This window comes from Panthera pardus, unplaced genomic scaffold, assembly GCF_024362965.1.
Source record: "Panthera pardus isolate Hobbes unplaced genomic scaffold, ASM2436296v1 HiC_scaffold_15, whole genome shotgun sequence".
NCBI classification, from domain to species: domain Eukaryota; kingdom Metazoa; phylum Chordata; class Mammalia; order Carnivora; family Felidae; genus Panthera; species Panthera pardus.
Genome location: NW_026526710.1, coordinates 41,265,741 through 41,292,950, shown reverse-complemented (window position 1 = coordinate 41,292,950; position 27,210 = coordinate 41,265,741). Strand labels below are relative to the sequence as shown.

Sequence of the window (27,210 nt, the reverse complement as noted above, 5' to 3'; positions counted from 1 at the left end):
TCTTTAATTTCTTTCAGCAAAATTTTGTAGTTTTCATTGTATGGATTTTTCATGTCCTTGGTTAAGTTTATTCCTATTTTATTGTTTTTGATGCTACTGGAAATGCGGTGGGTCTTTTAAATTTTTTTCAGTTGCTTCATCATTAATATAAAGGAATGTAATTGATTTCCATATGTTGATTTTGTATTCTGCTACTTACTGAAATTGTTCATTAATTCCAACAGTTTTGTGTGTGTTTGGTTTTTGTTTTTACTAATTCTTTGGGGGTTTCTCTACTCCATTTTCTCAATTTACAATGCGGTTATATCCCAATAAACCCATCAGAGGTTGAAAATATCATAAGTTGAAAATGCATTCAATACAGCTAACCTACCCAACATCATAGCTTAGCCTAGAAAAAACCATACTCAGAATACTCATATTAGCCTCCAGTTGGGCAAAACCATCTAATACAAAGCCTATTTTATAATAAAGTGTTGAACATCTCATGTAATTTATTGAATACTGTACTGCTAGTGAAAAGCAGAATGGTTATATGGGTACAGGATGGTTATAAGTGTATTGGTTGTTTACCCTTGTGAACTTGTGGTTGATTGGGGGCTGTAGCTGCCATCACCTGGCATCATGAGAGAGTACTGTATGTATAGCCCAGGAAAAGATAAAAATTCAATGCATATGACTTTCACACCATGGTAATGGAAGCCTTTTATTTCTTTGTCTTGCCTACATCGCTCCAGCTAGGACTTCCAGTGTTATATTGAATACGAGAGGTGAGGGTAGGCATCCTTGCCTTGTTCCTGATCTCAGAGGAAATGCTTTCCATTTCTCTCCAGTACATGCGTATAGTGTTAGCTGTGAGTTTGTCACATGTGGACTTTCTTATGTTGACGTATGTTCCTTCCATACTCAGTCTGTTAAGGGTTTTTAATCACGAAAGGATGTATTTTGTCAAGGGCTTTTTCTTCATCTATTGAGATGATCCTGTGATTATTATCTTTCATTGTTTTAATGTTTTACATTCATTAATCTGTGTATGTTGAACCATACTCACATCCCAGGGATAAATTCCACTTGGTCCTGATGTATAATCTTTTAACGTGTTCTTGAATTTGGTTTGCTAATATTTTGTCAAGAATTTTTGCATTGGTACTCATCAGGGATATTGGTTTATAGTTTTCTTATGGTATCCTTATCTGGTTTTAGTATCAAAGTAATGCTAGCTTCACAGTATGAGTTTGGAAGTATTCTTTCTCCTTGGTATTTCATAAGAGTTTGAGGGGGGTTGGTGCTAATTCTCCTTTAAATTTAAATGTTTGATAGATTCTTCAGTGAACCTGTTTGGTCTGCGTATTTTCTGCATTGGGAGTTTTTGTTTTGTTTTGTTTTTAATCACTGGTTCAGTCTCTTTACTCATTATTGATCTGTTCAGATTTTTCTATTTCTTCTTAATTCAGTGTTGGTAGGTTATGTGTTCGAGAAATGTATCCTAGATTTGTAACGTGTAGCCTAGAAATGTAACTTAAATGTATTCTAGGTTATATAATTTGTTGGCATATAATTAATTGTTCATGATAGTCTTATAATTCTGTGTGTTTCTATAGTATCAGTTGTAATTTCTTTTTTTTTTTCTTTAATGTTTATTTATTTTTGAGAGGATGAGTGTGAGCAGGGAAGGGGCAGAGAGAAAGGGAGACACAGAATCCAAAGCAGACTCCAGGCTCTGAGCTGTCAGCATAGAACCTGATGCAGGGCTTGAACCCATGAACCAGAACATCATGACCTGAGCCCAAGGTGGACGCCTAACTGACTGAGTGACCCAGGCACCCCTATAATTTCTAATTTTGAGTTTTCTTTTTTTTCTTAGTCTAGCTAAAGGTTTGTCAATTTTGTTTATATTTTTGAAGAACCAGGTCTTAGATCTTAGTTTCATTGATCCTTTCTATTGTTTTTCTGCTCTATTTTACTTATTTGTACTCTGATCCTTATTATTTCCTTCTTTCTGCTAACTTTGGGCTTAGTCTGTTCTTTTTCTAGTTCCTTGAGATGTAAAGTTAGGTTGTTTGAGATCTAATTTCTTAACATATACATTTATTGCATAAATTTTCCTCTCAGAACTGCTTTGTTGCATCCCACAATACTTGGTATGTTGTGCTTTCATTTTCATTAGTTTCAGGATAATTTTTTATTTCTCATTTGGTTTCTTTTTTGACCCATTGGTTGTTCAGAAGAGTATTGTTTAGTTTCCACGTATTTGAAGATTTCCCTTTCCTCTTGATTGCTAATTTCATGCATTGTGATCAGAGAAGATAGTTGGTAGGACTTCAGTCTTTTGAATTTGCTAAGATTTGTGGCCTATCATATGATCTGTCCTGGAGAATATTCCATGTGCATTTTAAGAAGAATATGTATTCTGCTTTTGGATAGAATGTTCTGTAGAAGTCCATCTATTCTAAAATGTGGTTTGCTTTTAGTGTCCTTTGGATGATCTGTCCCTTGCTGAAACTGGGGTACTGAATTCCTCTGTAGTTATTGTATTGTTCTCTATTTCTTCTTTAAGATCTATTATTAATTGCTTAAATATTGCGCATGCGCATATATATATATATATATATATATTCATATATTCAGTGCTCAGGTGTTGGTACTGTATATATTTATGACTGTTCTCTCTGCTTAATATATTGACTCCCTCCCCTTATCATTTTATAATGACCTTCTTTGCTTTTTGTTACCCTTTTTTGGCTTGATATCTATGTTGCCTGATAGAAGTATGGTTACACTAACCTTTTCTTTTCTTTTTGCTTGGAATATCACCTTCCATTCTTTCATATTGAGCCTGTGTGGTCTTTAGAGCTGAAATGAAGCTGCAGTCAGGCAGCACATAGTTGGCTCTTGTTTTTTAATCTACCCAGCTACTATGCGTTTTGATTGGTGAGTTCAGTTCATTTACATTTAGGGTGATTACTGTTATGTAAGACTTACTACGGCCATTTTACCTTTTGCCTTCTGGTTATTTTGTCTCTGCTTTGTTTCTTTTTCTTTCTATTTCTGTCTACCTTTGTAAATTGGTGGTTTTCCATGGTAATTTGCTGAGTCTCCCCCTTTCTTACATTTTGTGTCTTTGCTTTAAATTTTTGCTTTGTGGTAACCGTGAGGTTTGCATGAAACATCTCATAGATAAAATAGTCCTTTTTCTGTTGATAGCAATCTATCTTCATTCATCTACAAAAGTTTTATCCTTTATTGTTACAAATTACTCTCTTTGCATGCTATGATTTTGTTACCAAGTTGTAGTAGCTTTAGTTACTCTTAATGCTCTTTTCTTGTATGCTATAATTAAGTTTAATATGGTATTCCAAAAAAAAAAAAAAAAAAAGAGTTACTGTATTATTACTTGCCTGGTTAATCAGATTGAATTTTGTGTACTTTCATCTTTTCATTTATGTTTGAAGTGTCTCTCCTTCAACATTTCTTCTTAAGGCAGGTCTAGTGGTGAACTCCTTTAGCTTTTGTTTGTTTGGGAAAGCCTTTACTTCTCCTTCATATCTGAATGATAGCTTTGCCAGGTGGAGTATTCTTGGCTGGCAGTTTTTGAATATGTCATTCTACTCTCTCATGGCCTATAGAGTTTCCCCTGAGAAATCTGCTAATAGCCTACTGGGAGTACCTTTGTAGGTTACTGTCTCCCCCATCCCCCACCCCCATGCCTTTCAAATTCATTCATTATTATTGACTTTGACAGTTGTAATATAATGTGTCTTAGAGAAGGTCTTTATGCCTTGAGGTAATAAGGTGTTCTGTTAGCTTTGTGGATTTACGTATTCAGTTGCTTCCTCAGGTTTGGGAAGTTCTCAGCTATTTATTTCTTTAAGTAGGTTCTCTGTTCCCTTCTCCCTCTCTTCTCCTTCCAACATACCTGTTATTCTTCTATTGGCATTTTAATGGCATCAGATAGTTCTCATAGGGTGCTTTCACTTTTTAAACTCTTCATTCTCTCCTTCCACCTGAATCATTTCTGTATTTCTCTCCTCAAGCTTGCTAATCGTCTCTTCCATAAGATCTGCTCTGTTCCCAGTGCGTTCTTCATCTCATTTACTGAGTCCTTCAGTTACAGAATTTCTGTTTATTTCTTTTTTTTAGAATTTCAATCTCTCTGGTAAAACACTTCTATTCGTTAATTTTTTTCCGAGATCATTGTATTGCCATTTGGGGTTTTCTTGTAGCTCATTGAATTTCGTCATAACTGCTATTTTAAATTATCAGTTAGATTGCAGTGTTCATGTCTTTGGGTTCCATTGGTGGAAAATTGTCATTATAGATTTTTATATTATGTGATTTTTCACGGTATTTGTTAAGAAGTGCCCCTGCCTCCACATTTGAAGTAGTGAACACCTTTCTTATTTAGCCAAGGTTTCCTTTGCTTTAATTCTAACAGTTCAACAGGTTGAATAAGGGTTATCCTTTTGTTTTCCAGAAGATGGGGCTATAGCACAACCTTTTGGTTTTTGTTACCAGAGCTGACTTCCTGCTAAGGGTGGGGAGCATGAAAAAAAGTGGAGGGAGGTGTGTACTTAGCACTTGGCGCTTTGGGTGTACCGATGGCTGGGTCAAGGGAACTTCAAGTGGGAGGGGATTCCAGAGGTTTTTGGGTCAGTCTCTTGCCTCATGGGGCAGACAGCAGATGCTTTCCTTCAGGGGTCTCTCCTCAGTGGGCCTGGTCCCTCCAGCTCACCTCTTTGCAGGCAGACCCCCCCCCCCACCCCTGCCGTAACCCTCCCTCCACTTCACTTCCTCTGACAGAAAGGTTGTGTGCTGGCTCACCACAGGACCAGCTGCTGCCTTCTCTGCCATTGCTGTCGGCTGCTGCCAGGTCTGCCGCCTCTTCCACGGGCCAGTCCACCCCCTCGAGGGTACACAGGCGGATTTCTCGGGCATCTTGCTATGCTGTGCAGAGGCGCTGTGGGTTTTTTTTTTTTTTTTCTCTTCCAGGATACGTATGTCCAATTAGTGGTAAATCAGAGGGGAGAGAAGACGAATGACTCATGGCACCATGATGCTGACATCATTCCCAAATAAAATATATTATTGAAATGAATTTATCTTGCTCTCTTTAATATAGCCACTGCAAAATTTAAATTTCTATATGAAGCTTTCCTATTTCTGTGGGAGGTTTCTCAGCTTTGGCATCATTAACATTTGGGGCTGGGTAGTTCTTTGTGTGAGGGCCCATAATGTTCTTTATTGGGTGTTGAGTGACATCCCTGTTCTAGATCAGCTTCCCACCCAGTGCAGGAATGCCTTTCAGGCCATGACAGAAAGGGCTCATTCAGCCTCTGTTTGAAACCTTTACTAATAAGAATCTCTTGTTTCTCGTATTTGGAATGAATTATAAGACCTTTCTATCAGGATCCTATAACTTCTCCCAGTGGTCCTAGTCCTAGTCACTTGAGTAGCACAGAATAAACCAAATTGTTTATGAAAGAGATAATGCATGCTAAAAGGCCTTATACATTCTAAAGTTGATTCATCAAATACTTCAACTCCTCCTTTGTGTTAGGTACTGTCATGGGCAACAGGGATACAGCAGTAGGTGAAACGTGAGCTCTCCAGAAGCTCTTACACCATTTTGGGGGAAGTGGTTAATACTTGAGAGCCTACAGTAGTATGTTGTGTGTTGGTCAGTGCTGTGGAGAATACCGAAGCAAGCAAAGGTGCGTAGGGAGTGCTCTTGTTGAGTGGGGCAGGGTGTGGTTATGGGGATGCTGTTGCTCCTGGCCCCGTCCCCTACTGCTCCAAGACCTCTGTCATGCCTACTGTTCCCCAGACCTCCAGTTTCTTTTGTTTGTTCTGGACTGCACATTTCTTTCATCCATTTCTTATAAGAAATGTTTTCCAGGACACATTTGCTTAGCCTCTGGTAAGTCTTTCTGAACTCAGGTGTTCAGGTTCCCTTTAAAAGTGGCACATGGATCTGAATCCTGGCTCTGGTCTGATCATTGCAGAGTTGCCCTTTGGGAATGTTCTAGCTGCTGTTCTCCTTTTGGCAATCTGAGATTGCACCTGCCTCTTTGGCAGGAGCATCATGCTCTTGACTCAGATTACGGTCAACAACCCTGAGGTCTTTTACTGTGCTACAGCTTCCACGTTGTGTGCTTGTCTTGGAGGCCAGTGTTTCTCTTGATGTTTTTGATCAACTTATTGCACACAGTATGATCTAAGGGAGTTTGCTTTTTCAGTCTTACACAAGAAAACAGCATGGACTTTATGATGGCCTGTTGCCTTTCACAGTCCCTTTTAGCTCTGCTTTCTGGTTGGGTTCTGGAATAGATAATGTTGCAGATAATCTGGCCTCCTGATGAATGAATGAATACTACATTTTCCTAAAATAACATAATGAGATAAGTGCATAAAAATGAATGTGGGATATTCTCAGGTAGGATTCTTGGCTGGCAGTCCTGTAATTTCTAAATCAAAAATTTAAAAAAAAAAAAAAAAACCTTTGGATGTCTTTTATCGTCTTGTTTCCAGAGTATTTCTTGCTTTTCTTGCTTTTAATCAGAATAGTGATACATACCTGTGCTCTCAGTGTAGGCATTGGCTGTGAGGAATTACAGCCCCTCATTCAGTCTTCACAAAGCGTATTTCAGGCTGAAACTTCCTAGCATCTGTTCCATTTATGGCTGACTTTTTCACAGACAAAAGATAGAAACGTTAGTTTATATAGTTGACCCTTGAACAGTTCACCTCCCGGGCAGTCGAAAATCCATATATAATTTTTGAACCCTCAAAAACTTAACTACTAATAGCCTGTTGACTGGAAGCCTTACCAATAACATAAACAGCCAATTAACACTCATTTTGTATGTCATATGTATTATATACTATATGTTACAATAAAGTGAGATTTTAGAAAATCATAAGAGAAAATACATTTATGGTACTGTACTGTATTAAAAAAAAAAAAAAACCACATGTAAGTGGACCCATGCAGCTCAAACCAATGTTCAGGGGTCAACTGTACACATCTCTAAAACTGCACTGTGAATGGGCAAATGGTAGATGATGGCTGGGATTCTGTCCCTAGGTTCCATTGTTCATGTTACAGAGATTCATGGTCCTGGATGGTGGAGAATGTGATTTAAATACCATCTGTGGCTACTTATCCAGCAGATTGGTTAGATGAGAAATCTGCCAAATGAGCAGTGTGTGTTTCTAAAAAAGAAAAAGAAGTCAGAAGAATTTTACCATGGAGGATTTAAAAATATTATTCATTTTAAAACTTTGTTAACTTCTGTAATTCAAATTAGCTTGTAGAATAAAAGTTCTTTAGAAGATAAATTGTTTTGTTTACTATTTTGTTTAATGTTTCAATTACGTAGGTATATTCTAACCAGCAATTGCTAAACCTGCATCCCTTGCCATATTCTAAGATAACTGAGAAAAAATGTATTAACGGTTTTAGGAAGTTGGCCTGGCATCTCTGCCCGCTGCCCCCAGTAGTGCTGCCACTGTGATTTTTGGAAGGGGGGTCAGCTTCTGACCAGCCAGGTCTGGATGCCTGAGCCCTGACATGTGGCTTACCCAGGCCACTCTGCCACTGACATCCACCAGCCTTCTGGCTACCTTGAAACCCCTGCAGAGGCTTTGAAAATGCTCCTTCTGTAGAGCTTAATTTGCAAGGGGTTTCCTGTCTTATCCAGAGGGGCTAAATTTTGTTCACATCCGTGTCTTTGGTGCTAACATATGAAGCCAGGCCTAAATTTTACTTCGGCTTTATAATTCATTTGCATTTTTCCATTTAGTTTCTTAAAAACCTTTAGGCCCTGTGATGGCGTTTTGTTTACATTATTCAGCAGCTAGAGTAAAATCATGTATGAAGTATCCAGAAGTGGTAGGTATGTCTAGGACCAAACGACAGAGTCTGCTGTGCCAGCACATGAAAGGAAGGTGTACCTGTGAGGTGGTGCAGAAAGCTGGACACCAGCAGGGAGAGCTAGAATCCTAGGATCAGAATGACAGCAAAGGCACAGGGCCAGCGGGTCTGTTGTGACACTTCTCAGGGGCCAGCATAGCAGTGATTGGGGTATAGCTTCTGGCAGACCCTGTTGTACGCATTTTTAAGGTGTCCATACATGCATGCCTGTGGTGTTCATATTAATGGCAATAGCTTTTCCCTCCTAGTGACAATGGCATTAAAATTAAATGTTTATTTTTCTTTTCTTCTTTCAGAACAAGCCTGCCCTCCCCTATGTTTTCCAGAAATGACTTCAGTATCTGGAGCATCCTAAGAAAATGTATTGGAATGGTAAAATAACTATCAATTTCTAATGTAACATTAAGCAGCCATGTTTCCTTACATATTCTTTGCGAGGGAATCTTAATGTTGGCATAAAAGTAATGTACAACAAAGTTTACGGAAACTTGAGATTCGGAAATTAGGAAAGGTCTTAGATTTGCCTGACAGAATTTGAACCACTCTTTGTGCCATTTTAATAGGATTTCAGTGTGACGTTTCACTGTTGAGAAAATAGGGAAAGAAAATGCTCTTTTCCTGTTGTCACACCACATTTGTGTTTCCCCATAAAAGTACCCAGAAATTCACTCAGAAAGCAGACTCACCAAAGTGTAGGATATAATTTCATGTGCACTTCTTCATACGAGCTACTTGTTTTGAGCTTTGAATTTTAAGTGTGGTATGTTAGATATTTGGAATGTGTCTCTGCTTGGCTGTGTAGGTAGATCTGATTTGGGGGGAAGGGCAGCACCTGGCAAAATTTGCTAAATTCCATGAAGACTTAGGTTCTTTTTAAAACAATGGTCCACATATTGGGGCGCCTGGGTGGCTGAGTCGGTTGAGTGTCCGGCTTCGGCTCAGGTCATGATCTCACCGTTCGTGAGTTCGAGCCCCACTTCGAGCTCTGTGCTGACAGCTCAGAGCCTGGAGCCTGCTTCGGATTCTGTGTTCCCCTCTCTCTCTGCCCTACTCCTGCTTGTGCTGTGTCTCTGTCTTTCAAAAATAAATAAACCTAAAAAAATTTTTTTTAAACAATGGTCCACAGCCCCAACCAGACATCAGTTAGGCTAGAATTCTGAGTAAAGTTCTCTTCATTCTGCTAGCAGGAACTTTGACCAACTAGAATGATGAACAATGTAAAACATGTGAGTCCTGAGCTGCTAAAGAAATCTGCCTGGACATTACTTTTTGTAATGTGACAATTGAACATGCTCCGGGAACTTCCTGCACCAAGAAGTATAGTCACTTTCCGCTGCTTGCCATCCGTGAAACTCATGACATGCCCACTTCGGCATTTCTCTAATGTCTGTGTTCTCTGCATGGGGTTACCTCATCTGAGACTTTCCAAATGGGAACAATGAGCTAATCCCAGAAATAGTCATTTTAAACAAATATTTTCCAATTCTATGTGGAGAGTAACTCAACTAAGGTCTACAGCCGAGTAATGGGATTTATCCCAACTTTTCTGCTTCCTATCTGTGAGACCCCGAGGGACCTGTTATACCCCCTGGAAGGGGTTTTCTACTGGGTAAAGTTAGAATAATTTGTACCTTAGAGGTGTATTGAGAGAGAAATAACATAATTTCTGTAAATTGTCTAAGAAGTCCCTGGTTTAACATAATGCTCAATTTTATTATTAGCAGCAGTTAATTACACTAAAGAATCAGAGCACCTGCCTCTAATTAAGACTCATCAGGACAAACCAAATGTATATTTTCTTAAGACATTAATTATACATGTTACTGTCTTTGGATCTGAAATTTTCAGGGAAAGAATTAATATTTGTATTCTACAGAGGCAATATTTTTCAAACCCTTAGTAAACATATTTACCACCATAACTTAGTATGCAAATAGGTATATTTGTGTGTTTAAAATTAAAACCAGGGGCGCCTTCGGTGGCTCAGTTGGTTAAGCGTCCAACTCTTGATTTCAGCTCAGATGAGGATCTCATGGTCCTGGTATGGAGCCCTGTGTCAGGCTGCTCACTGGGTGTGGAGCCTGCTTGAGATTCTCTTTCTCTCTCTCTGCCCCTCCCCTGCTTGTGTGCACACATGCAGTCCCTCTCTCTCTCTCAAAAGAAAAATAGTAAAATTAAACCAGTTTCACAAAAGGAATATTCATCCTTACAATAAATGATACTTCCATTTATGTTAAATTAATGCTGATTCCAACTTATTAAATGCATTACATAATCTCTGATGAATGAAACCCTCACTGTAGAATTAATACCACATCTGTCAAAGACTATGTGGTCAACAGAATTTGTATGCAAACTTCAGCTGTGGTTGAGCATTTTGGGACACCATGGAAAATACAGTTTTCTGTTCTCTTGCTTGAATCTGTCTGCTACCATCTTCTGTCTCACAAGTATCAGATTTAGTGACGGTGTCATGAATTTGTTTAGGCTAGAGGTCTAGTTTATGTCTAAAGCAACCGTTCTGTCTAAATGGAGAATATTCTTTTAAAAGATAGGACATAATGTTATGTTGGATCATACCTGTCATACTTTGAAAGATAAACTCTTATTTCTCTAGAAGAATGTTTTCACTTTTACTTTTTATGGCAGAACTATTTGTATAAATAAACGTTCTCTACTAAATTTATAAGAGGCCAACATTCTTAGAAGGACATTTACTAATGTGGATTGAAGGAATTATCTAGCATTTGGAAATCTTGTAAGCACTGTCATAGGATCCCCTCTCATAGACGATAGAAACAATCGAAAGGTGTAACAGTTGGCCAACAATAGAGATTTAAAGTACAGTATATCGTAAAAATAAAGTACAGTGAATCTTTTTTAAACAGCTTATTTATTTATTTTGAGAACATACAAGCTGGGTAGGAGCAGAGAGATCAGGTGAGAGAGAGAGAGAATGCCAAGCAGGCTTCATGCTAGGAGCATGGTGCCCATTGTGGGGTTCGATCCCACAAACCGTGATATCATGACCTGAGCCAAAATCAAGAGTTGGACACCTAACCGACTGAGCTACCCAGGCGCCCCAAGTGCAGTGTATCTTGAGAGAAACAAATATCATCATTAGAGTAAGTTTTTAAAAGTAATTTTTGTTATTGACCCTCCAAAATCTGCCTCCTTCCACCCTCCAAAAGAAAATAGTTCAAAACTTAGAAAATGTAATATCCATAATGTTTTTGTACTGAAGTTCAAAACAAAGTCATTTTTAAAAATCCTGCAGTGCGTTTCTGTGATTATTTTTTTCTTTTTCAGATTTTTAAGTTTATTTATTTTTGAGAGCACGTGTGAGCAAGAGAGGGGCAGAGAGAGAGAGGTGGGGGAGAGAGAATCCCAAGCAGGCTCCTCACTGTCAGTGCAGAGCAGAGAGCAGTCGGTGCAGAGCCAATACTAGGCTTAAACCCACAAACCATAAGATCATGACCTGAGCCGAAATCAAGAGTTGGATGCTTAATGGACTGAGCCACCCAGGCGCACCCCACATTTCTATGATTCTGTTACACTGAACAAACACTTAAGGGGCACCTGGCTGGTTGGGTGAGTGGAACGTGCAACTCTTGACCTCGGTGTTATGAGCTCAAGCTCCATTTTGGGTACAAAGATTACTTAAAAATAAAAATCTTTAAAGAAAAAATAAGTACATGACTTTTATGAACTCATGATAGATGTTGAGTGTAGAGATTACTTTAAAAAAATAAAATCTTAAGAAAATACTCAAACACTTCACTTCCTTTCGATGTGGGCAAATCTCCATTGCAAAAGCCATATACATTTCTTTCAGCCAGCTCTTCCCGGTAACTCCACATTCCCAGTTTCTCAACTCTATAATAAGCCTTAAAAGTAGCGGAGGATATTTGGTATGGAACCATAGCTTTTTATGATGTCTCCATTGACTTGAGAGCATGCCAGAGCAGAGTGGAGAGTGTGAGTGTCCTGCAGGTGAAAACCTCACGATTCTACACTGAACTGGGGTCCAGTCCCAACTTTTTAAAAAATTTATGCCCCTTGTGATTATTTGGTTTTCTTGTATAGTATCATTGTTCAAAATATATGGCTTTGGGGCAACTCACTGGCTCAGTTGGTAGAGCATGAGACTCATGATCTTGGGGTGTGAGTTTGAGCCCCACACTGGGTATAGAGATTACTAAAAAATGAAAAAAAAAAAAAAAACCCAAAACATAAATACATGGCTTTTATGAACTCATGACGGATGCTTATCTGCCAGGTGTGGTCTAGGTATAATTTGTCTTGATCGGGAAGGAAAGTCTGAGATCTTCTCCTGACATTGGCCATACTGGACCTCAGTGCCCTGCAGCACCGTCTCCAGCCGGCTCACTTTGACCCTGTCTTCCATTTCCACATATGTATGCATTTTGCTTTGCTTCTTTCTAAAAGAGTATGGATGGAACTGGAGGATATTATGTTAAGTGAAATAAGTCAGAGAAAGACGGATATCATATGTTTTCATTCATATGTGGAACCTGAGAAACTTAACAGAAGACCATGGGGGAAGGGAAGGGGAAAAAATAGGAACAGAAAGGGAGGGAGGAAAACCATAAGAGACTGAAATACAGAGAACAAACTGAAGGGGGGTGGGGGAAGAGGGGAAAATGGGTGATGGGCATTGAGGAGGGCACTTGTCAGGATGAGCACTGGGTGTCGTATGTAAGCGACAAAACCCAAAACCAAGAGCACACTGTATACACTGTATGTTAGTCAACTTGACAGTAAATTATATTAAAAAAATAAAAAGAATATGGAGACTTAGATTTCCAAACTAACGACATCTTCCTTTGTCCTTCCAATCTGTTTTGGACAGGATTATGTTACTAAATGTTGGATTATTACTACATGAAATGAATACTTTACATAACTGATACTCAACTCTAAAACTCTCCTGTAATTGAAGCTTTTACAAAACAGATTCCCAGCTCAGAACTAATACTGATACTGGTTAGTGGTTTGAAACCTTTCTTCCTTATTTCCTTACTCCCATTGTCCTTTTGTTGAAGGGCTCTGATCTCATAATCCCGTTGTCCTGCACTTCCCGTTTTTCTTTCTCCTCTTCTCTCTCATCCCTTCAGCGTTTCTCAGCGGGACTCACCCAGAGGTTAGGTCCTGGGTGTTCATGCCTAGTGACTTTCAAAACCAGGGCCAGCACCGGGGTGAGGCCCAGAATTTGAGTAGGCACCTGTGCCCAGGGCTTTGCAGGTGCCAACCCTGTGTTCACTAAATATCTTGGAGTCATAGAATATTAGTGTTGGATTATTATCAGAAATGAGAAAGGTCTGATATATTATAAATATATATGACCTTTTAAAATGAAAATGTGATATTGTTAATGATGTCCAGTGGAACCAAATACCATAGAGATTTCAATACAAGAGCAAGCTGTTACTTTAAGACTTGAAGAGTTTACAGTTCCATTTGCTCCTTTGACTCATTCTTCTTCTCCATATTTCCTACACTTTTTATCTTTTAAGGTCTTTTACTGATTATCACACTTTGCTATCACAAAAATACTTATAAAAATAAAAATCAGTGTATATCCTGTGACCTTAAGACTTTAAGTTTCTTTGTGTCTTGTTATTCTTACAAGTATTAATATGTGAGTGATCAAAATAACAAGCATTACAAAATTTATGAAAATATTAACATAAAAGGTGAAATGTTCATAAAATGGATTTTTTCTGCTGGGTTTAGAGATCTGAGAATGTCACCTATCTATTGCTAGAATGTGATGGACTTTTCAATAACAGTTATGTAATTTTTTAATAGATTCTGGGATTTAAAAACCTTGCTCATATTAGTAGACAGATGGGAGTAGGGATTTGGTGGGGTTTTTGAATCTCGCAATACCGTTCAGTTCTTCAACCCTTTGCCAACTGTGTGCCACAAGTTCAGATAACAATGTATTATCAAAAACATTTTTAAAAAGGAGGTTAGAGTGGGAGAGAGCCAAAGCATAAGAGACTCTTAAAAACAGAACAAACTGAGGGTGATGGGGGTGGGAGGGAGGGGAGGGTGGGTGATGGGTATTGAGGAGGTCACCTTTTGGGATGAACACTGGGTGTTGTATGGAAACCAATTTGACAATAAACTTCATATATTGAAAAAAAATTTTTTTTTATGATCCATAAGTTGACAACTCAATTAGGACTTTCTTCAGTGTTACTGTGAACAAATTTGGAGAAGTCTAACTCGTAGAAGATCTTCTGAGCCTCCATTGGAGTCATAGGTGCCTTGGTCTCTGGGAAATGTAGCCAGAGAAGCTTTGCCAGGGCTCTCAACTCTTGGTGCACACGTAGCTCTGTCCTCTTACTCACATGTACATTGCAGTAGTGAGACGGGGATGAGAAAATTGAAATATTTTTCGCTGAAACACACCTGTATCAGTATAATAATTTTTGATAAAATGCTTTTATCTTACCGTGAGCTTTACAGTTTTTCCCTCAAAACCACAGATCTAGCTCATTCACTTGATGCAGGGTGCCTGCACACAGCCGTAGAGCCGGTCCATACTTGGACACATCCCAGGTCAACTGGATGTCCTGCCAGGAGTGATGGTATTTTGGGGTTCAGATAAACATGTTAGTATATGTCACTGTGACATCTGTCCCATTCTTGAATTCTAAATCTAAGATTGACACAGACTGAGGTAAGATTTGGAGCTTTGCCAAAGCTGGTACATGATAAATACTGACTTGAGAGACAGGGAACAGAAACAGCAAAGTAGTTAAACAAAACCTAGCATCTTTACCACCTTCCTTTCCAGTCTTCTGAAATCAGAATACCCTGGTATGGGAGAAATGGCCAGAAGAGCCCTTTTCTGATGTCAGGTCTTTCCCTTAACTGAAACTGGGAAAATCATGGGGCCCTCATGCAGGTTATGGCGCCTCAGTTAAAGGGGCCTCACTGATACCAGTACTGTACTTCTACACCTCCCTTCGTTTGGTACCCTAACGAGTTTTACATTTCAGAGCGAGAATACTGTACAGTGATTGAGGATGGTGTGAGGTGTCCCCCCACCCCACCCCCGTCACAGAAGAGTAGTTGAGGGCAAGTGGGAGAAGAGAAAGCATGACCTCCAATGCAGGTGTCTGCTCAGACCTTCCCATAGTTAGGTAAGAGTGCCTATGGAGGCTGAGCCTCTGGAAATTGGTTCCCTTAAAGCAGCCCTGCCCACGTAGCTACTAGCCAGTCTTTGTGCACCTTGAGTGAATACAGGGTGAAGACTGAGATCCATCCAGGCGTCAGCCAGTACATCTGTTGTCCTTCCACGTTCCTGTCGTGGTTGTCCAAACTTCGGTTAAATGCCTCCCAACTCTGAAAATACTCCGCTACTAGACAGGAAGAATAGGAAAAGAATATCTTTTTGTTCATCTTTTTCCTTGTAGCTTGTCTTCTGTTTTTCTTTTTTTTTTTTTTACCGTTGGTTTGCACCAAGCTGAGCACAGTGTGGTTCAGTTCACACACAAGCACATACCCCTTTCCTGCTCCACAGTTCCTTCATTTCCAAGTGTGTTATCTCCCACTCATTCCCCTGTTGTGTTCCCCTTGGGCAGGTCTGTGAGAGCTGAGGAACAGTGGTGTGACCAACAGCAGAAGGCATAAGGGCGGAAGGCCTTTTTTAAACTGCTCATTCAGATGGTCCCAGGGGGGCTGTCTTTTGAGTTCTTCGTGCGGCTGCTTTGGGCACAATCAATGGTATTCGGATAGCAAGAACCTCTCATACAAGATAAACTAGTAGATAGATGGTAGACATCTTATGGAGGGAGGGGGCTGAGTAGCCGAAGATGTGAAAGAGACCTTTGACTCTCCAAAGCCCTTAAATGTAAGCGGGATGAATGTTTACATCCTTGGTAGCTGTGGGAGATGGGGCGGTGGGGGGAGGGGGTGGTGAGGAAGGAGCCAGTGCCAACCTCATCTTGCAGAAGGGACATCCAACAAGCAGAACCAAGGCTGCTTCTAGCACTTGCCCAACACTGAGGAGCCTGGAAACCCATTTAGTGCTTGGGTCCCACTCCTGGGTGAGGACTCTGCCTGCACGCTGGCTGCCTGGGCAAACGAGCAGACGAATTTAGCCAGAGACCTAAGTTGAGTTTCTCTCTGTAACCCAGGTCTTAAATATTTGCACAATTGGGTATTACAGTGTTAGAGTTTACAGCTATAAAATATTTTCCATTTTAGCTGGGATCAAACTTGGCCTTGCCTTCAGGTTGTTTATATAGTGCTCAAAAGATGAAGCAAACAGCCTTCTCTCTCTCTCTCTCTTTTTCCCCTTCTCAGTTTGTCAGCAGATGAGAAATTGCAATTAAGAGTTTCTTCAGTTTCATCATTGGTTGCTATTAATTTGCATGGATAAATTTAAACTGTGTTTTTAGCTGGGTCACAGGGTGGAACTGCCTGGCATAAATATTTAATTTTTCAGCCGACTGATGCTCCCAGTGATCAGAGTAGCCTAGTTCATGTTTCTTCCTGAAACTTGACCCTCATAATGTGCGTTGTTTCTTTTCCTATTATTGGAGTCTGCACAGTACTAATTAGTATACGGTATCTAGAGAGTCTAATACCAAACTTTATTATGTGGGAAGTAAAAGTGAGGTCACTGTAAAATTCCAAAACGGAATGAAATAGGGTTTCTGTCACTTGAGTTTTTCATTACATACCTAGGGAACTGTAGATTTTAACAATTAAAAATTACTGTAATATTATTTTAAAATAATTTCACTAATAGAGGCAATAAAATTAAGTCTATTGCTGTATTTTAAGAGTATAAATACTCCTACTCTTCTCATTCTCAGAGAGGGTGAGGCTGTTGTTATGGTGGACTGGATTTATGTATATATGTTCTCCGGGATCTTTTCTTTCCTTTGTATTCCCTCTCTGTTATTTGGCTCAGATGTGTGCCTTTTCATTTCTCTGAATGCTTACGTTCTGGGCTAACTAAAAGAAGTTAGAAAGAGTTTAAATTATTCTAGATTACAACATTGGATTTAAAGAAGCTTATTTAGATTAGGAGCTTTTCAAATGATTGGAAATAATCTACCCATTGAATTCATGATAAAACCATGTCCTTTGTGCAGTGGTCTCAGAGTTTACACTACGCCCACTTTCACGGACTCGCTAACTCCTATAAAGTCTAGCCAACCAGTGTGAGAGGCCAGTGGCTAGTGGACCCTGGATGGTCCTGTCCTTGCCTGTATATTTTCCCCGGGGGGTGGGAGCTATATGTGAAGAGGTACAGCATACCCAGCATTGCTTTAGAGATGAAAGATTAAGCCCCTAGGACATGATTCTCATCCGATCCTCTGTAATTAGGGACAAGCTAAAATGCCCTCACCTCTAGCACATATCCTATTCCCTCAGGGAATATTTTGTAGTCCTTTTAGTACTTTTTGGGGGGAAAAAATCCAGAATCAAGCTTTGAGGTAAAGTTCTTCATTGCTGTAATGAGTACATCTCATCCTGATGTTGTACACAACGAAGTGAAATGTAGAGATGAAGAACGGCACGGTGTAGGTCACATACTAGTCAAGGACATGACTCAAGTCGTCCCCTCCGTGAATTCCTGTCTTGGTGACTGGATGGAGCAGCCAGCCAGCCAGCAGAGAGAACCTTACCAGGGGGACTGCAGCTATCCCGTCCTGGTTGGGGCTCCAGGGGGAGCAGGGGTCTTTTCCTTCAGTCCCTCACCCTTTAAAGTCAGAGCGCGGAAGCCATGCTGCTTTCTCAGTAGCTTTTCTACAGCCCAGGTGACCAGGCGAAGTATCCCAATCTCTGAGGCTCTCTTGCCTCTCTGCATCTGGGAGGACTTGGCGCTCTTGCATGCATTCTTAATGCAAATAGCTCACATTTATTGCTCACTTCATGTCTGCATGGTGCTTTTCCAAGTGCCACAGATGAATTAACCTGATCTTTACAAGCCCTGTGACGTATGCAATGAAATCCCCATCTGAGGAGAGGTGAGGGACTTACTTGTGGTGACGCAAGTATTAGGTAGCAAGGGGCCTTCAATCTCAGACCCCATTCCTTTTTGTTTTTCTAATTGTGGTAGAATTCACAGCATAAACTGTACCATCTTCACGATTTGTAAGCATGCAGTTCGGTGGCATCAGTACATTCACCATGTGCAGCCATCACCACCGTCCACCCAGCCTCTTCGTCCTGCAGAACTGACTCTGTACCCATTGAACAGTAACTCCCAGGCCCCTGTCCCAGCTAGCTACCATGCTGCTTTCTGTTCAGAACTGACTCTCTTAGCCACTTCACTGTCCCTGGAGCTTTGGCCTGGACCAACCTGAGCATGTTCTGTCGCTGTTCTTTTTCCCTTATGCTTAGACTTCGTTTTTCTCTCGTACATTTTATGATTAGCATAATGTCCATGCGTGTGTTCTAAGGCGATCCAGTGTCTGTGGTGCAAGGTCGTTAGCTTCCTTTGGCCAGGCTTCAAAGTATTAGATTTTAAGATAAATCTCTTGTTTTACTCCTGATTAAAAGAGCAATACATGTTCATGTTAGGAAACAGAAAATACGGAAAAGCATAAATAAGGTCGTCAAGATTACCTGCACTACCAACTCCTAGAGACAACAGCTGTTAATTTTTTGGTGCTATGACCTCCTAGTATTTGTTGCTATGTCTATAAAACATCTCTTTAAACATGTGGCTTTGTAACCTAACATTTTGCCACATTAACTATTGTGTATCATTAAAAAGAGGGTTTGAGGGGCGCCTGGGTGGCTCAGTCGGTTGAGCGTCCGACTTCAGCTCAGGTCACGATCTCGCGGTCCGTGAGTTCCAGCCCCGTGTCGGGCTCTGGGCTGATGGCTCAGAGCCTGGAGCCTGCTTCTGATTCTGTGTCTCCCTCTCTCTCTGCCCCTCCCCCGTTCATGCTCTGTCTCTCTCTGTCTCAAAAATAAATAAAATGTTAAAAAAAATTAAAACAAAAAAAAGAGGGTTTGACTTCAAGAAGCTTGTATTCCAGTAGAAGGGTCAGCAAAGTCTAGCGTATTGTGATAAATGCCTGCGTAGGCATAAAGTCCACAGGCATTGGGACTGCAGAGGAGCATGGAGGGTAGGGGCACCTGCAGTGTACCCTTCTCTCTCTGGGGTGATGAGGACACAGGTGGAGTATAGGATTTTATCCCTCCCTTCAAGAACCGTATTACTGTAGAGTTAGCGAGATGAGCTGACATAACAGTATGCAATCCAATACATGACCAAGAGCTAAATTGTGAGATATAGATTCTGGTATGCCGGGTGTTGGAGGAGGTGAGAAATCAATGAAAACTAGAACAGCTGAGAAGGAGAGACTTGAGCTGACCCTTCAAATATGGGTAGGATCTGTAAGAGGTAAGGGAAGAGAGCAGGGCATCCTTGGTCAGGACTGGCCCTACCAAGTCTTTTAAATCAGTGCCTAAAATAGTGCCTGGCACCTAGTAGATGGTAAATTAATTTTTTTCAGAAGATATTTTGAAAAATTATTTCTAATGTATATTCTATACTGCACATTGGCTGTAGAAGGGATGGTGTTTTTTGATATATAGTTGACAACATTATAAGACATTTAAAGTATATATAAGATGACTGCATATGTTGTGCACTGTGAAAAAATTCCCCTTGAGTTATTTAACACATCAGTCACCTCACATACACACATCTCATCTTACATTGTGTGTGAGAACATTTAAATTCTACTCCCTTAGCAGATTTCACTTATGGAAAACAGTGTTAACAACCATAGTCACCATGTTATACATTAGATCTTTCTATCTTACTCGTCTTACAACTAAAAGTTTGTACTCTTTTAACAGTCTCTCCCATATTCCCCACCTGCAGCCTCTGGTGACCACCTCCCTACTATGTTTCTATGAGTTTGTTCTTTATTGTGTTGTTGTTGTTGATTGTTTCCACATGTAGGTGATACTATGGAATACTTGTCTTTCTCTGTCCGGCTTATTTCACTTAGCATAAGGCCCTCCAGTTTCATCCGTGTTGTCACAAATGGCAGGATTTTCTTCTTTTGTGTGGCCGAATAATACTCCTGGGTGTGTATGTCATTTTCTTGACCCAATGATCACATTTTCTTGATTCATTTATCTGTTGATGGACACTTAGGTTGTTTCCATACTGACTATTCTAAATAATGCTCTAATGAACATGGGGGTGCACATGTTTTTTCAAGTTAGTGTTTTCAAAATAAGCCAGTGAAAAAATGGGCAGAAAACATGAATAGACACTTCTCTAAAGAAGACATCCGGATGGCCAACAGGCACATGAAAAGATGCTCAACATTGCTCCTCATCAGGGAAATACAAATCAAAACCACACTGAGATAGCACCTCACACCAGTCAGAGTGGCTAAAATGAACAAATCAGGAGACTATAGATGCTGGAGAGGATGTGGAGAAACGGAAACCCTCTTGCACTGTTGATGGGAATGCAAACTGGTGCAGCCACTCTGGAAAACAGTGTGGAGGTTCCTCAAAAAATTAAAAATAGATCTACCCTATGACCCAGCAATAGCACTGCTAGGAATTTACCCAAGGGATACAGGAGTGCTGATGCATAGGGGCACTGTACCCCAATGTTTATAGCAGCACTTTCAACGATAGCTATAGAAATTATGGAAAGAACCTAAATGTCCATCAACTGATGAAAGAAGATGTGGTTTATATATATAATGGAATACTACTAGGCAATGAAAAAAATGAAATCTGGCCATTTGTAGCAACGTGGTTGGAACTGGAGAGTGTTATGTTAAGTGAAATAAGTCAGGCAGAGAAAGACAGATATCATATGTTTTCACTCATATGTGGATCCTGAGAAACTCAACAGAAGACCAGGGGGGAGGGGAAGGGGGGAAAAAAGTTACAGAGAGGGAAGGAGGCAAACCATAAGAGACTCTTAAATACTGAGAACAAACTGAGGGTTGATGGGTAGTGGAGGGGAGGGGAAAGTGGGTGATGGGCATTGAGGAGGGCACCTGTTGGGATGAGCACTGAGTGTTGTATGGAAACCAATTTGACAATAAGTTTCATAAAAAAAAAAAAAAAGTCTTTTCATTTCTTTGGGTAAATATCCAGAAGTGGAACTGCTGAATCATAGGGCAGGTCTGTTTTTAATTTCTTAAGAAATGTCCATTGTGCTTTGCACAGTGTCTGTACCACTTTACATCCCCCCAGTGGTGTATAAGGGCTCCCTTTTCTCCACATTATTGCCAGCCATTCATCTCTTTTATATAAAAGCCATCCTAACAGGTGGGAGGTGATAATCTCATTGTAGTTTTGATTTGCATTTCCCTGATGATTAGTGGTATTGGGCACCTTTACCTATTGGCCATTTGGATGTCATCTTTGTAAAAACATCTACTCCTTTCCTGTGCCCATTTTTTAATCTTTTTTTGTTTCTATTAAGTTGTAAGAGTTTTTTAACTATGTATCTTGGATCTTACCCTCTTATCAGATACGTGATTTGCAAATATTTTCTCCCATCCTATAGGTTGCTATTTTCATTTTGTTGATGGTTTTCTTTGCTGTGCAGAAGGTTTTCCGTTTGATATGGTCCCAGATGTTTGTTTTTGCCTGTTACTTTTGCTTTTGATGTCAGATTAAAAAAAAAAAATCATTACAAGACCTATGACGATCTTACCCCTTGTGTTTTCATCTAGGGGTTATGTGGTTACAGTTCTTACATTTAAATCTTTAATCTGTATTGAGTTGATTATTGTGAATGGTGTAAGATAGTGGTCTAGCATCATTCTTTTGCATATGGCTGTCCAGTTTTCCTAGCAACATCTATTGAGGAAACTGTCCTTTCCCCCCATTGTATATTCTTGGCTCCTTTGTCAGAAATTAACCAGATATGTGTGGGTTTATTTCTGGGCTCTTTGTTCCATTTACCTGTGTGGCCAGGTTTGTGCCAGTACCATACTGTGTCAATTACTATAGCTTTGTGATACTGTTTGAAATCAGGAAGCGTGATGTTAGCTGTGGGCTTGTCATATATGGACTTTATTAGGTTGAGGTATGTTCCCACTTTACCCACTTTGTTAAGAGTTTTATCATGGAAGGATGGTGAATTTTGTCACATGTATTTTTTTGCATCTAGTGAGGTGATCATATGATTTTAATCATTCATTTTGTTAATGTGGTATATCACATTTATTGATTTGTGGTGTGGAACCATCCTGTATCCTTAGAGTGTATCCACTTGATCAAGTGTATACACTTGATCATGGTGTATATGATCCTTTTAAGGTACTTTTGAATTTGGTCTGCTAATACTTTGAGGTACTTTGCATCCGTGCTCATCAGATGCACATTCATTGTAGGGTCCTTGCCTGGTTTCAGGATCAGGTTAATTCTAACTTCACAAAATGTATTTGGACGTGTTCCCTCTACTATTTTTTGAAGGAGTCAGAAAAGTACATTCTGGCAGAATTTACCAGTGAAGCCATGTGATCCTGGGCTTTTGTTTGTTGGCAGACTTTTGATTACTGTTTCAGTCTCCTTATTGATAATTTGTCCAGATTTTCTCCTCTTTCATGATTTCACTCTGTAGGGTATGTATTTCTAGGAATTCATCCATTTCTTCTAAGATTTCCAATTTGTTAGTATGTAATTGCTCATAGTAGTTTATGAGCCTTTGCATTTTTTCCATGTATTTTTTTTAATTGAACTGTAGTTGATATACAATGTTCCACTGGTTTCCGGTGTACAGCGTGGTGATTCAACGAGTCTACACATTATGCTGTGCTCACCACAAGTGTAGCTACCACCTCTCACCACACATTACATATGTTACATTGCTTACCTTCCCTGTGCTGTACCTTTTTCCCCATGACTTATTTATTTCATAACTGGAAGCCTCTGTCTCCCACTCTCCTTCACCCATTTTGCCCATATGATCCTCTGTATTTTTATGGTATCAATTATAATGTCTTTCCTTTTATTTATTATTTTATTTGAATTCTTTTTTCTGTTGGCTTTTTAGTCTCTATTTCATTTATTTCCCTTCTGATCTTTGTTACATCCTTTTTTCTAGTACCTTTGGCCTTAGTTTGTTCTTTTTCTATCTCCTTTAGGTGTAAGGTTAGATTGTTTGATTTTTCTTGCTGCTTGAGGTAGTCCTCTATTGCTGTAAACCTCCCTCCTAGAATTGCTTTTGCTGCATCCCATCGGCTTTGGCATGTTGTATTTCCATTTTCATTTGTCTCAAGATATTTCTTGATTTTCCCTTTGAATTTGGTTCTTTGACTGATTGGTTATTCAGTAGTATGTTTTAAATCTCACATAGTTGTGAATTTATGTGGGTTTTTTTTTTGTTACAATTAATTTTTTTCTTCTTCTTCAAGTTTTACTTGTTTAAGTAGTCTCTACAGCCCAAGTGGGGCTCAAACCCTTGACCCCTAGATTGAAGTACATGCTCTTCCAACTGAGCCGGCCAGGCACCCCTCTTGTAATTCATTTCTAATTTCATACTCTTTTGGCTCAAAAAGTTGCTTGATATCAATTGAATCTTCTTAAATTTATTAAGACTTGTTTGTGCCTAATGTATAATCTGTCCTGGAGAATGTTTTGTGGGCATTTGAGAAGAGTATGTATTTTGCTGCTGTTCAGTGGAATGTTCTGTAGTTGTCTGTGGGGTCTGTCTGGCCTAACATGTCATTTAAGTCCATTGTTTCTTTTTTGATCATCTGTCTAGGTGATCTGTCCGTTGCACGTAGAGTATTGAAATCCCCAACGTCTAACATATTGCTGTGTAATTACATAGCAGTATATCCCAAACAGTTGATGGTGCTTCGTTTCTGGGTAAAGGAGCATTTTCATTTTTACTTCAAGAGTTATGTATTCCTCTATGATTTTTTTTTTTTTTTTTTTTTTTTTTTTTTTTTGAGAGAGAGAGAGAGCATGCAAGTGGGGAAGGGGCAGAGAGAGGGAGACATAGAATCCAAAGCAGACTCCAGGCTCTGAGCTGTCAGCACAGAGCCCAACATGGGGCTTGAACTCATGAGCCATGAGATCATGACCTGAGCCGAAGTCGGCCAGTTAACCGACTGAACCACCCAGGCGCCCCAAGGAAGTTTTTTGTTGTTTTTTTTTTTTTTTAACGTTTATTTATTTTTGAGACCGAGAGAGACAGAGCATAAACGGGGGAGTGTCAGAGAGAGGGAGACACAGAATCCAAAACAGGCTCCAGGCTCTGAGCTGTCAGCACAGAGCCCGACGCAGGGCTCAAACTCACGGACCGCGAGATCATGACCTGAGCTGAAGTCGGCCGCTTAACCGACTGAGCCACCCAGGCACCCCAGAAAGGTATTTTTTAATAGAAGGAAGAGAGCTTGAGACATCTCATTGGAGATAAACATTGGTAGTCCCAGTTTTCTGACGTGGGCCCCATCAGTGAATTTCTGGACTTACTGAGATCTCCAAGTGTATATAGTGCAGTCTTCTTTTCTTTATCTCTTTCTGTGTTCGTATTCTCCCTTGTCTCCCCAGTGAGACAGCAATAGACTTACCGCTTCTGTTAATTAGGTTGAGCTGTTACACGTCTGTCTGTTCTGCAATACTTTATGGTAATGAATGAGCTTAATGTTTCTAATGCACTCTAGTTGTAGTCTTGTGAATGTTATATTACTTTTAATTGTATGGATTAGTAAGAACGTGGATATTGAGGGGAAAGTCAGCTAAGGCAGGTGGCATTCAACTTGGATGGCACCTTGGGAATGTTCACCTGGCCTGTAGCTTTAGTCAGTAAATTTATGAAAGACCTGATTTCCAAAGGAAACATAACTAATGGTAGGTGAAGGGATGGGAAGATCATCCGAATATCCTAGAGAATACCAAGATAAGTATGTTACGTAATGAATTTTTTAAAGAACTAATGATGCTGTTGTTTGCTGGCAGGATAGGGTATACGGGGTTAAAACTTCAAGTCAGAACCCCCCCCCCCCCCCCCGCTGCCTAATCATTACATTATTTTTGGAAGTCTACTGTGATTGTATCATTCTAGCAGACAGAATTTAAAGCCTATTCTGTAATGTGTACGATAGCCTTCTAGTACCTAGTCCACAAAGTAGAGTAGATTTGCACGCTCAGGAAACCTCAATGTTGTTCAAAAACAGCCTGAAATTTCTTTCAGCTTTGATCATTAGCTCACTATGAAGATTTTTGGTTTTTGGGGCCCCATCATCTTTGTATCCCATTTCCTAATTTTTTTTTACATTTATTTATTTTGAGAGAGAGAGGGAGAGAACATGAGCAGGGGTGGGGTGCAGGGAGAGAGAATCCCAAGCAGACTCTGTGCTCTCAGCGCAGAGCCTAATGCAGGGCTCGGTCTCCCTGTGAGATCATGACCCGAGCCAAAATCAAGCATCAGATGCTTAACAGACTGAGCCGCCCAGACGCCCCCCATTTCCTAATTCTCATCTAAGGCAGATTTATTAATAGTTGTTATCTAATGCTCACCAGATCATGAGCTCCTTGAAGAGAAGGAGAATGTGTGGGGAGTATTTATATTTCCTTCAAGGCCTAGAACAATATACTCCATATTGCCCTCTGGGAAAGATTTGTGAAAGTGAACTGATGCTAATTCAGTTTCATGGGCTGCAATTTTCCGTTACTTCCTTCCCAGGAGACATGTGAGGTAAAGATACCAGCAGGTAAGTTTGTCATATATATTGTCATGTGTATTGACATCACCATTTCCATTTTCTTGTTAAATAGGAACTATCCAAGATCACCATGCCAGTTATATTTAATGAGCCTTTGAGCTTCCTACAACGACTCACTGAATATATGGAACATACATACCTCATCCACAAGGCCAGTTCATTTTCTGATTCTGTGGAAAGGATGCAGGTACGTGTCAAACAAACACTGAAAGGGTTTAAATCTCAGAGACTTCTCTGCCACCTCCACCCCCAAAACATACACAAAATTCATGTTCAATCCAGCGTGAGATTGGGAAATGTTATTAAAACTTAGAATATTTGGAGTGTCCTCTGTGTTCCTTCCCCTGCCATCCTCTGGCCAGAGTGCCACCACAGTGGGCAGACGAGTGACAATTGGAAGAGAAGCAGAAGGTGGTCCATAACCAAATCGGATGTTGGTGAGCTGTTTCTGAGTCTTCATTTTAGAGAGTAATGTGTTGGGAGAAACAGCTCAACTTTTCTTCTTTCACACTTTCTTAGAGTATTTCCGAAAAGGAATGAACACACACATACATACACAAATATGTATATTTATGCTTATGTGTGTAATTAACTTACACACTATTCTAGATTAAAACAAAAGATAACAAGGAATTGTACTTTGTAAATTTGTTTTGGATAGAAGATGCTTACATGATGTGTATAGATGGATTAGTTACAGGCAGAGCAGAATAGACACATTGTTCTCCAGACAAAGCAATAGCATTCTAAACGGAATCTTTCTGTTCTTTCATTTATATAAATCAGCTTTTCCCAACCTCATGGGACTTAATACCAATTTGTTTAGTTTTATATCTTTTTCCCTATCCTCAAATTGTACTTTTAGAAATTTTAAGGCAATTAAAAGTAATTTGGGGTTTGAGAGTTTTTTAAAAGTTCTTGAGTGAATTTGTAGCACTCAGGGTGTAACAAAAACCATAGCTCAGAATGACTATAGCAGGAGACTCAGTATTTTTCATTTTGAATACACACACTTACATATTAAGTTGCTAGAGATATATTAAAAATCCAAAGTAATTAAACTCCTCAAAATAATTTTGTAATTATTATCTTCAAGATTTCAGTTCCTTAAAGAATGGGGAGCAAGTGAGGCTATTTTTAACTTCTAATGCTGTGTTCCACAGTGTGTAGCTGCATTTGCTGTATCTGCTGTTGCTTCTCAGTGGGAACGCACTGGAAAGCCTTTCAACCCGCTTCTGGGAGAGACTTACGAATTAGTTCGGTAAAGATCTTTCCTTCACTCTTTGAGATGGGTAGTTGACTTTGCGTGATACATGTAGCTTTTTAGGTGAAGAGGAAAAAAACATATATATTTTTTTAACATTACCAACATTTGCATTCCTGGAGCAAGTTAACAATTTTGATGTTTGTTTCTCTTTTAGAGACTGTCAGAAATGTGGAAACATGCATAAAATGCACCATTATAAAAAGTAATTAAGGGATTTCAATATTTCTGATCATGTGGGATTAATTATTCTTTCCTCCTTATATAGATCATGTGATTGGAAT

The 27,210-nt window shown here is 39.7% G+C and overlaps 1 protein-coding gene across 7 annotated transcripts in view; it reads left to right on the top strand.

Moving 5' to 3' along the window:
- Positions 1-27,210, top strand: part of OSBPL1A (oxysterol binding protein like 1A) — a 266,632-nt gene that overhangs the window by 219,738 nt on the left and 19,684 nt on the right. For all 7 annotated transcript variants that reach the window (XM_053902506.1, XM_019465523.2, XM_053902507.1 and 4 more), the window contains 3 exons: positions 8,230-8,305; positions 25,715-25,849; positions 26,826-26,923. In XM_053902506.1, coding sequence (XP_053758481.1) covers positions 8,230-8,305; positions 25,715-25,849; positions 26,826-26,923 — 309 coding nt within the window. The remainder of the gene's footprint in view (positions 1-8,229; positions 8,306-25,714; positions 25,850-26,825; positions 26,924-27,210) is intronic.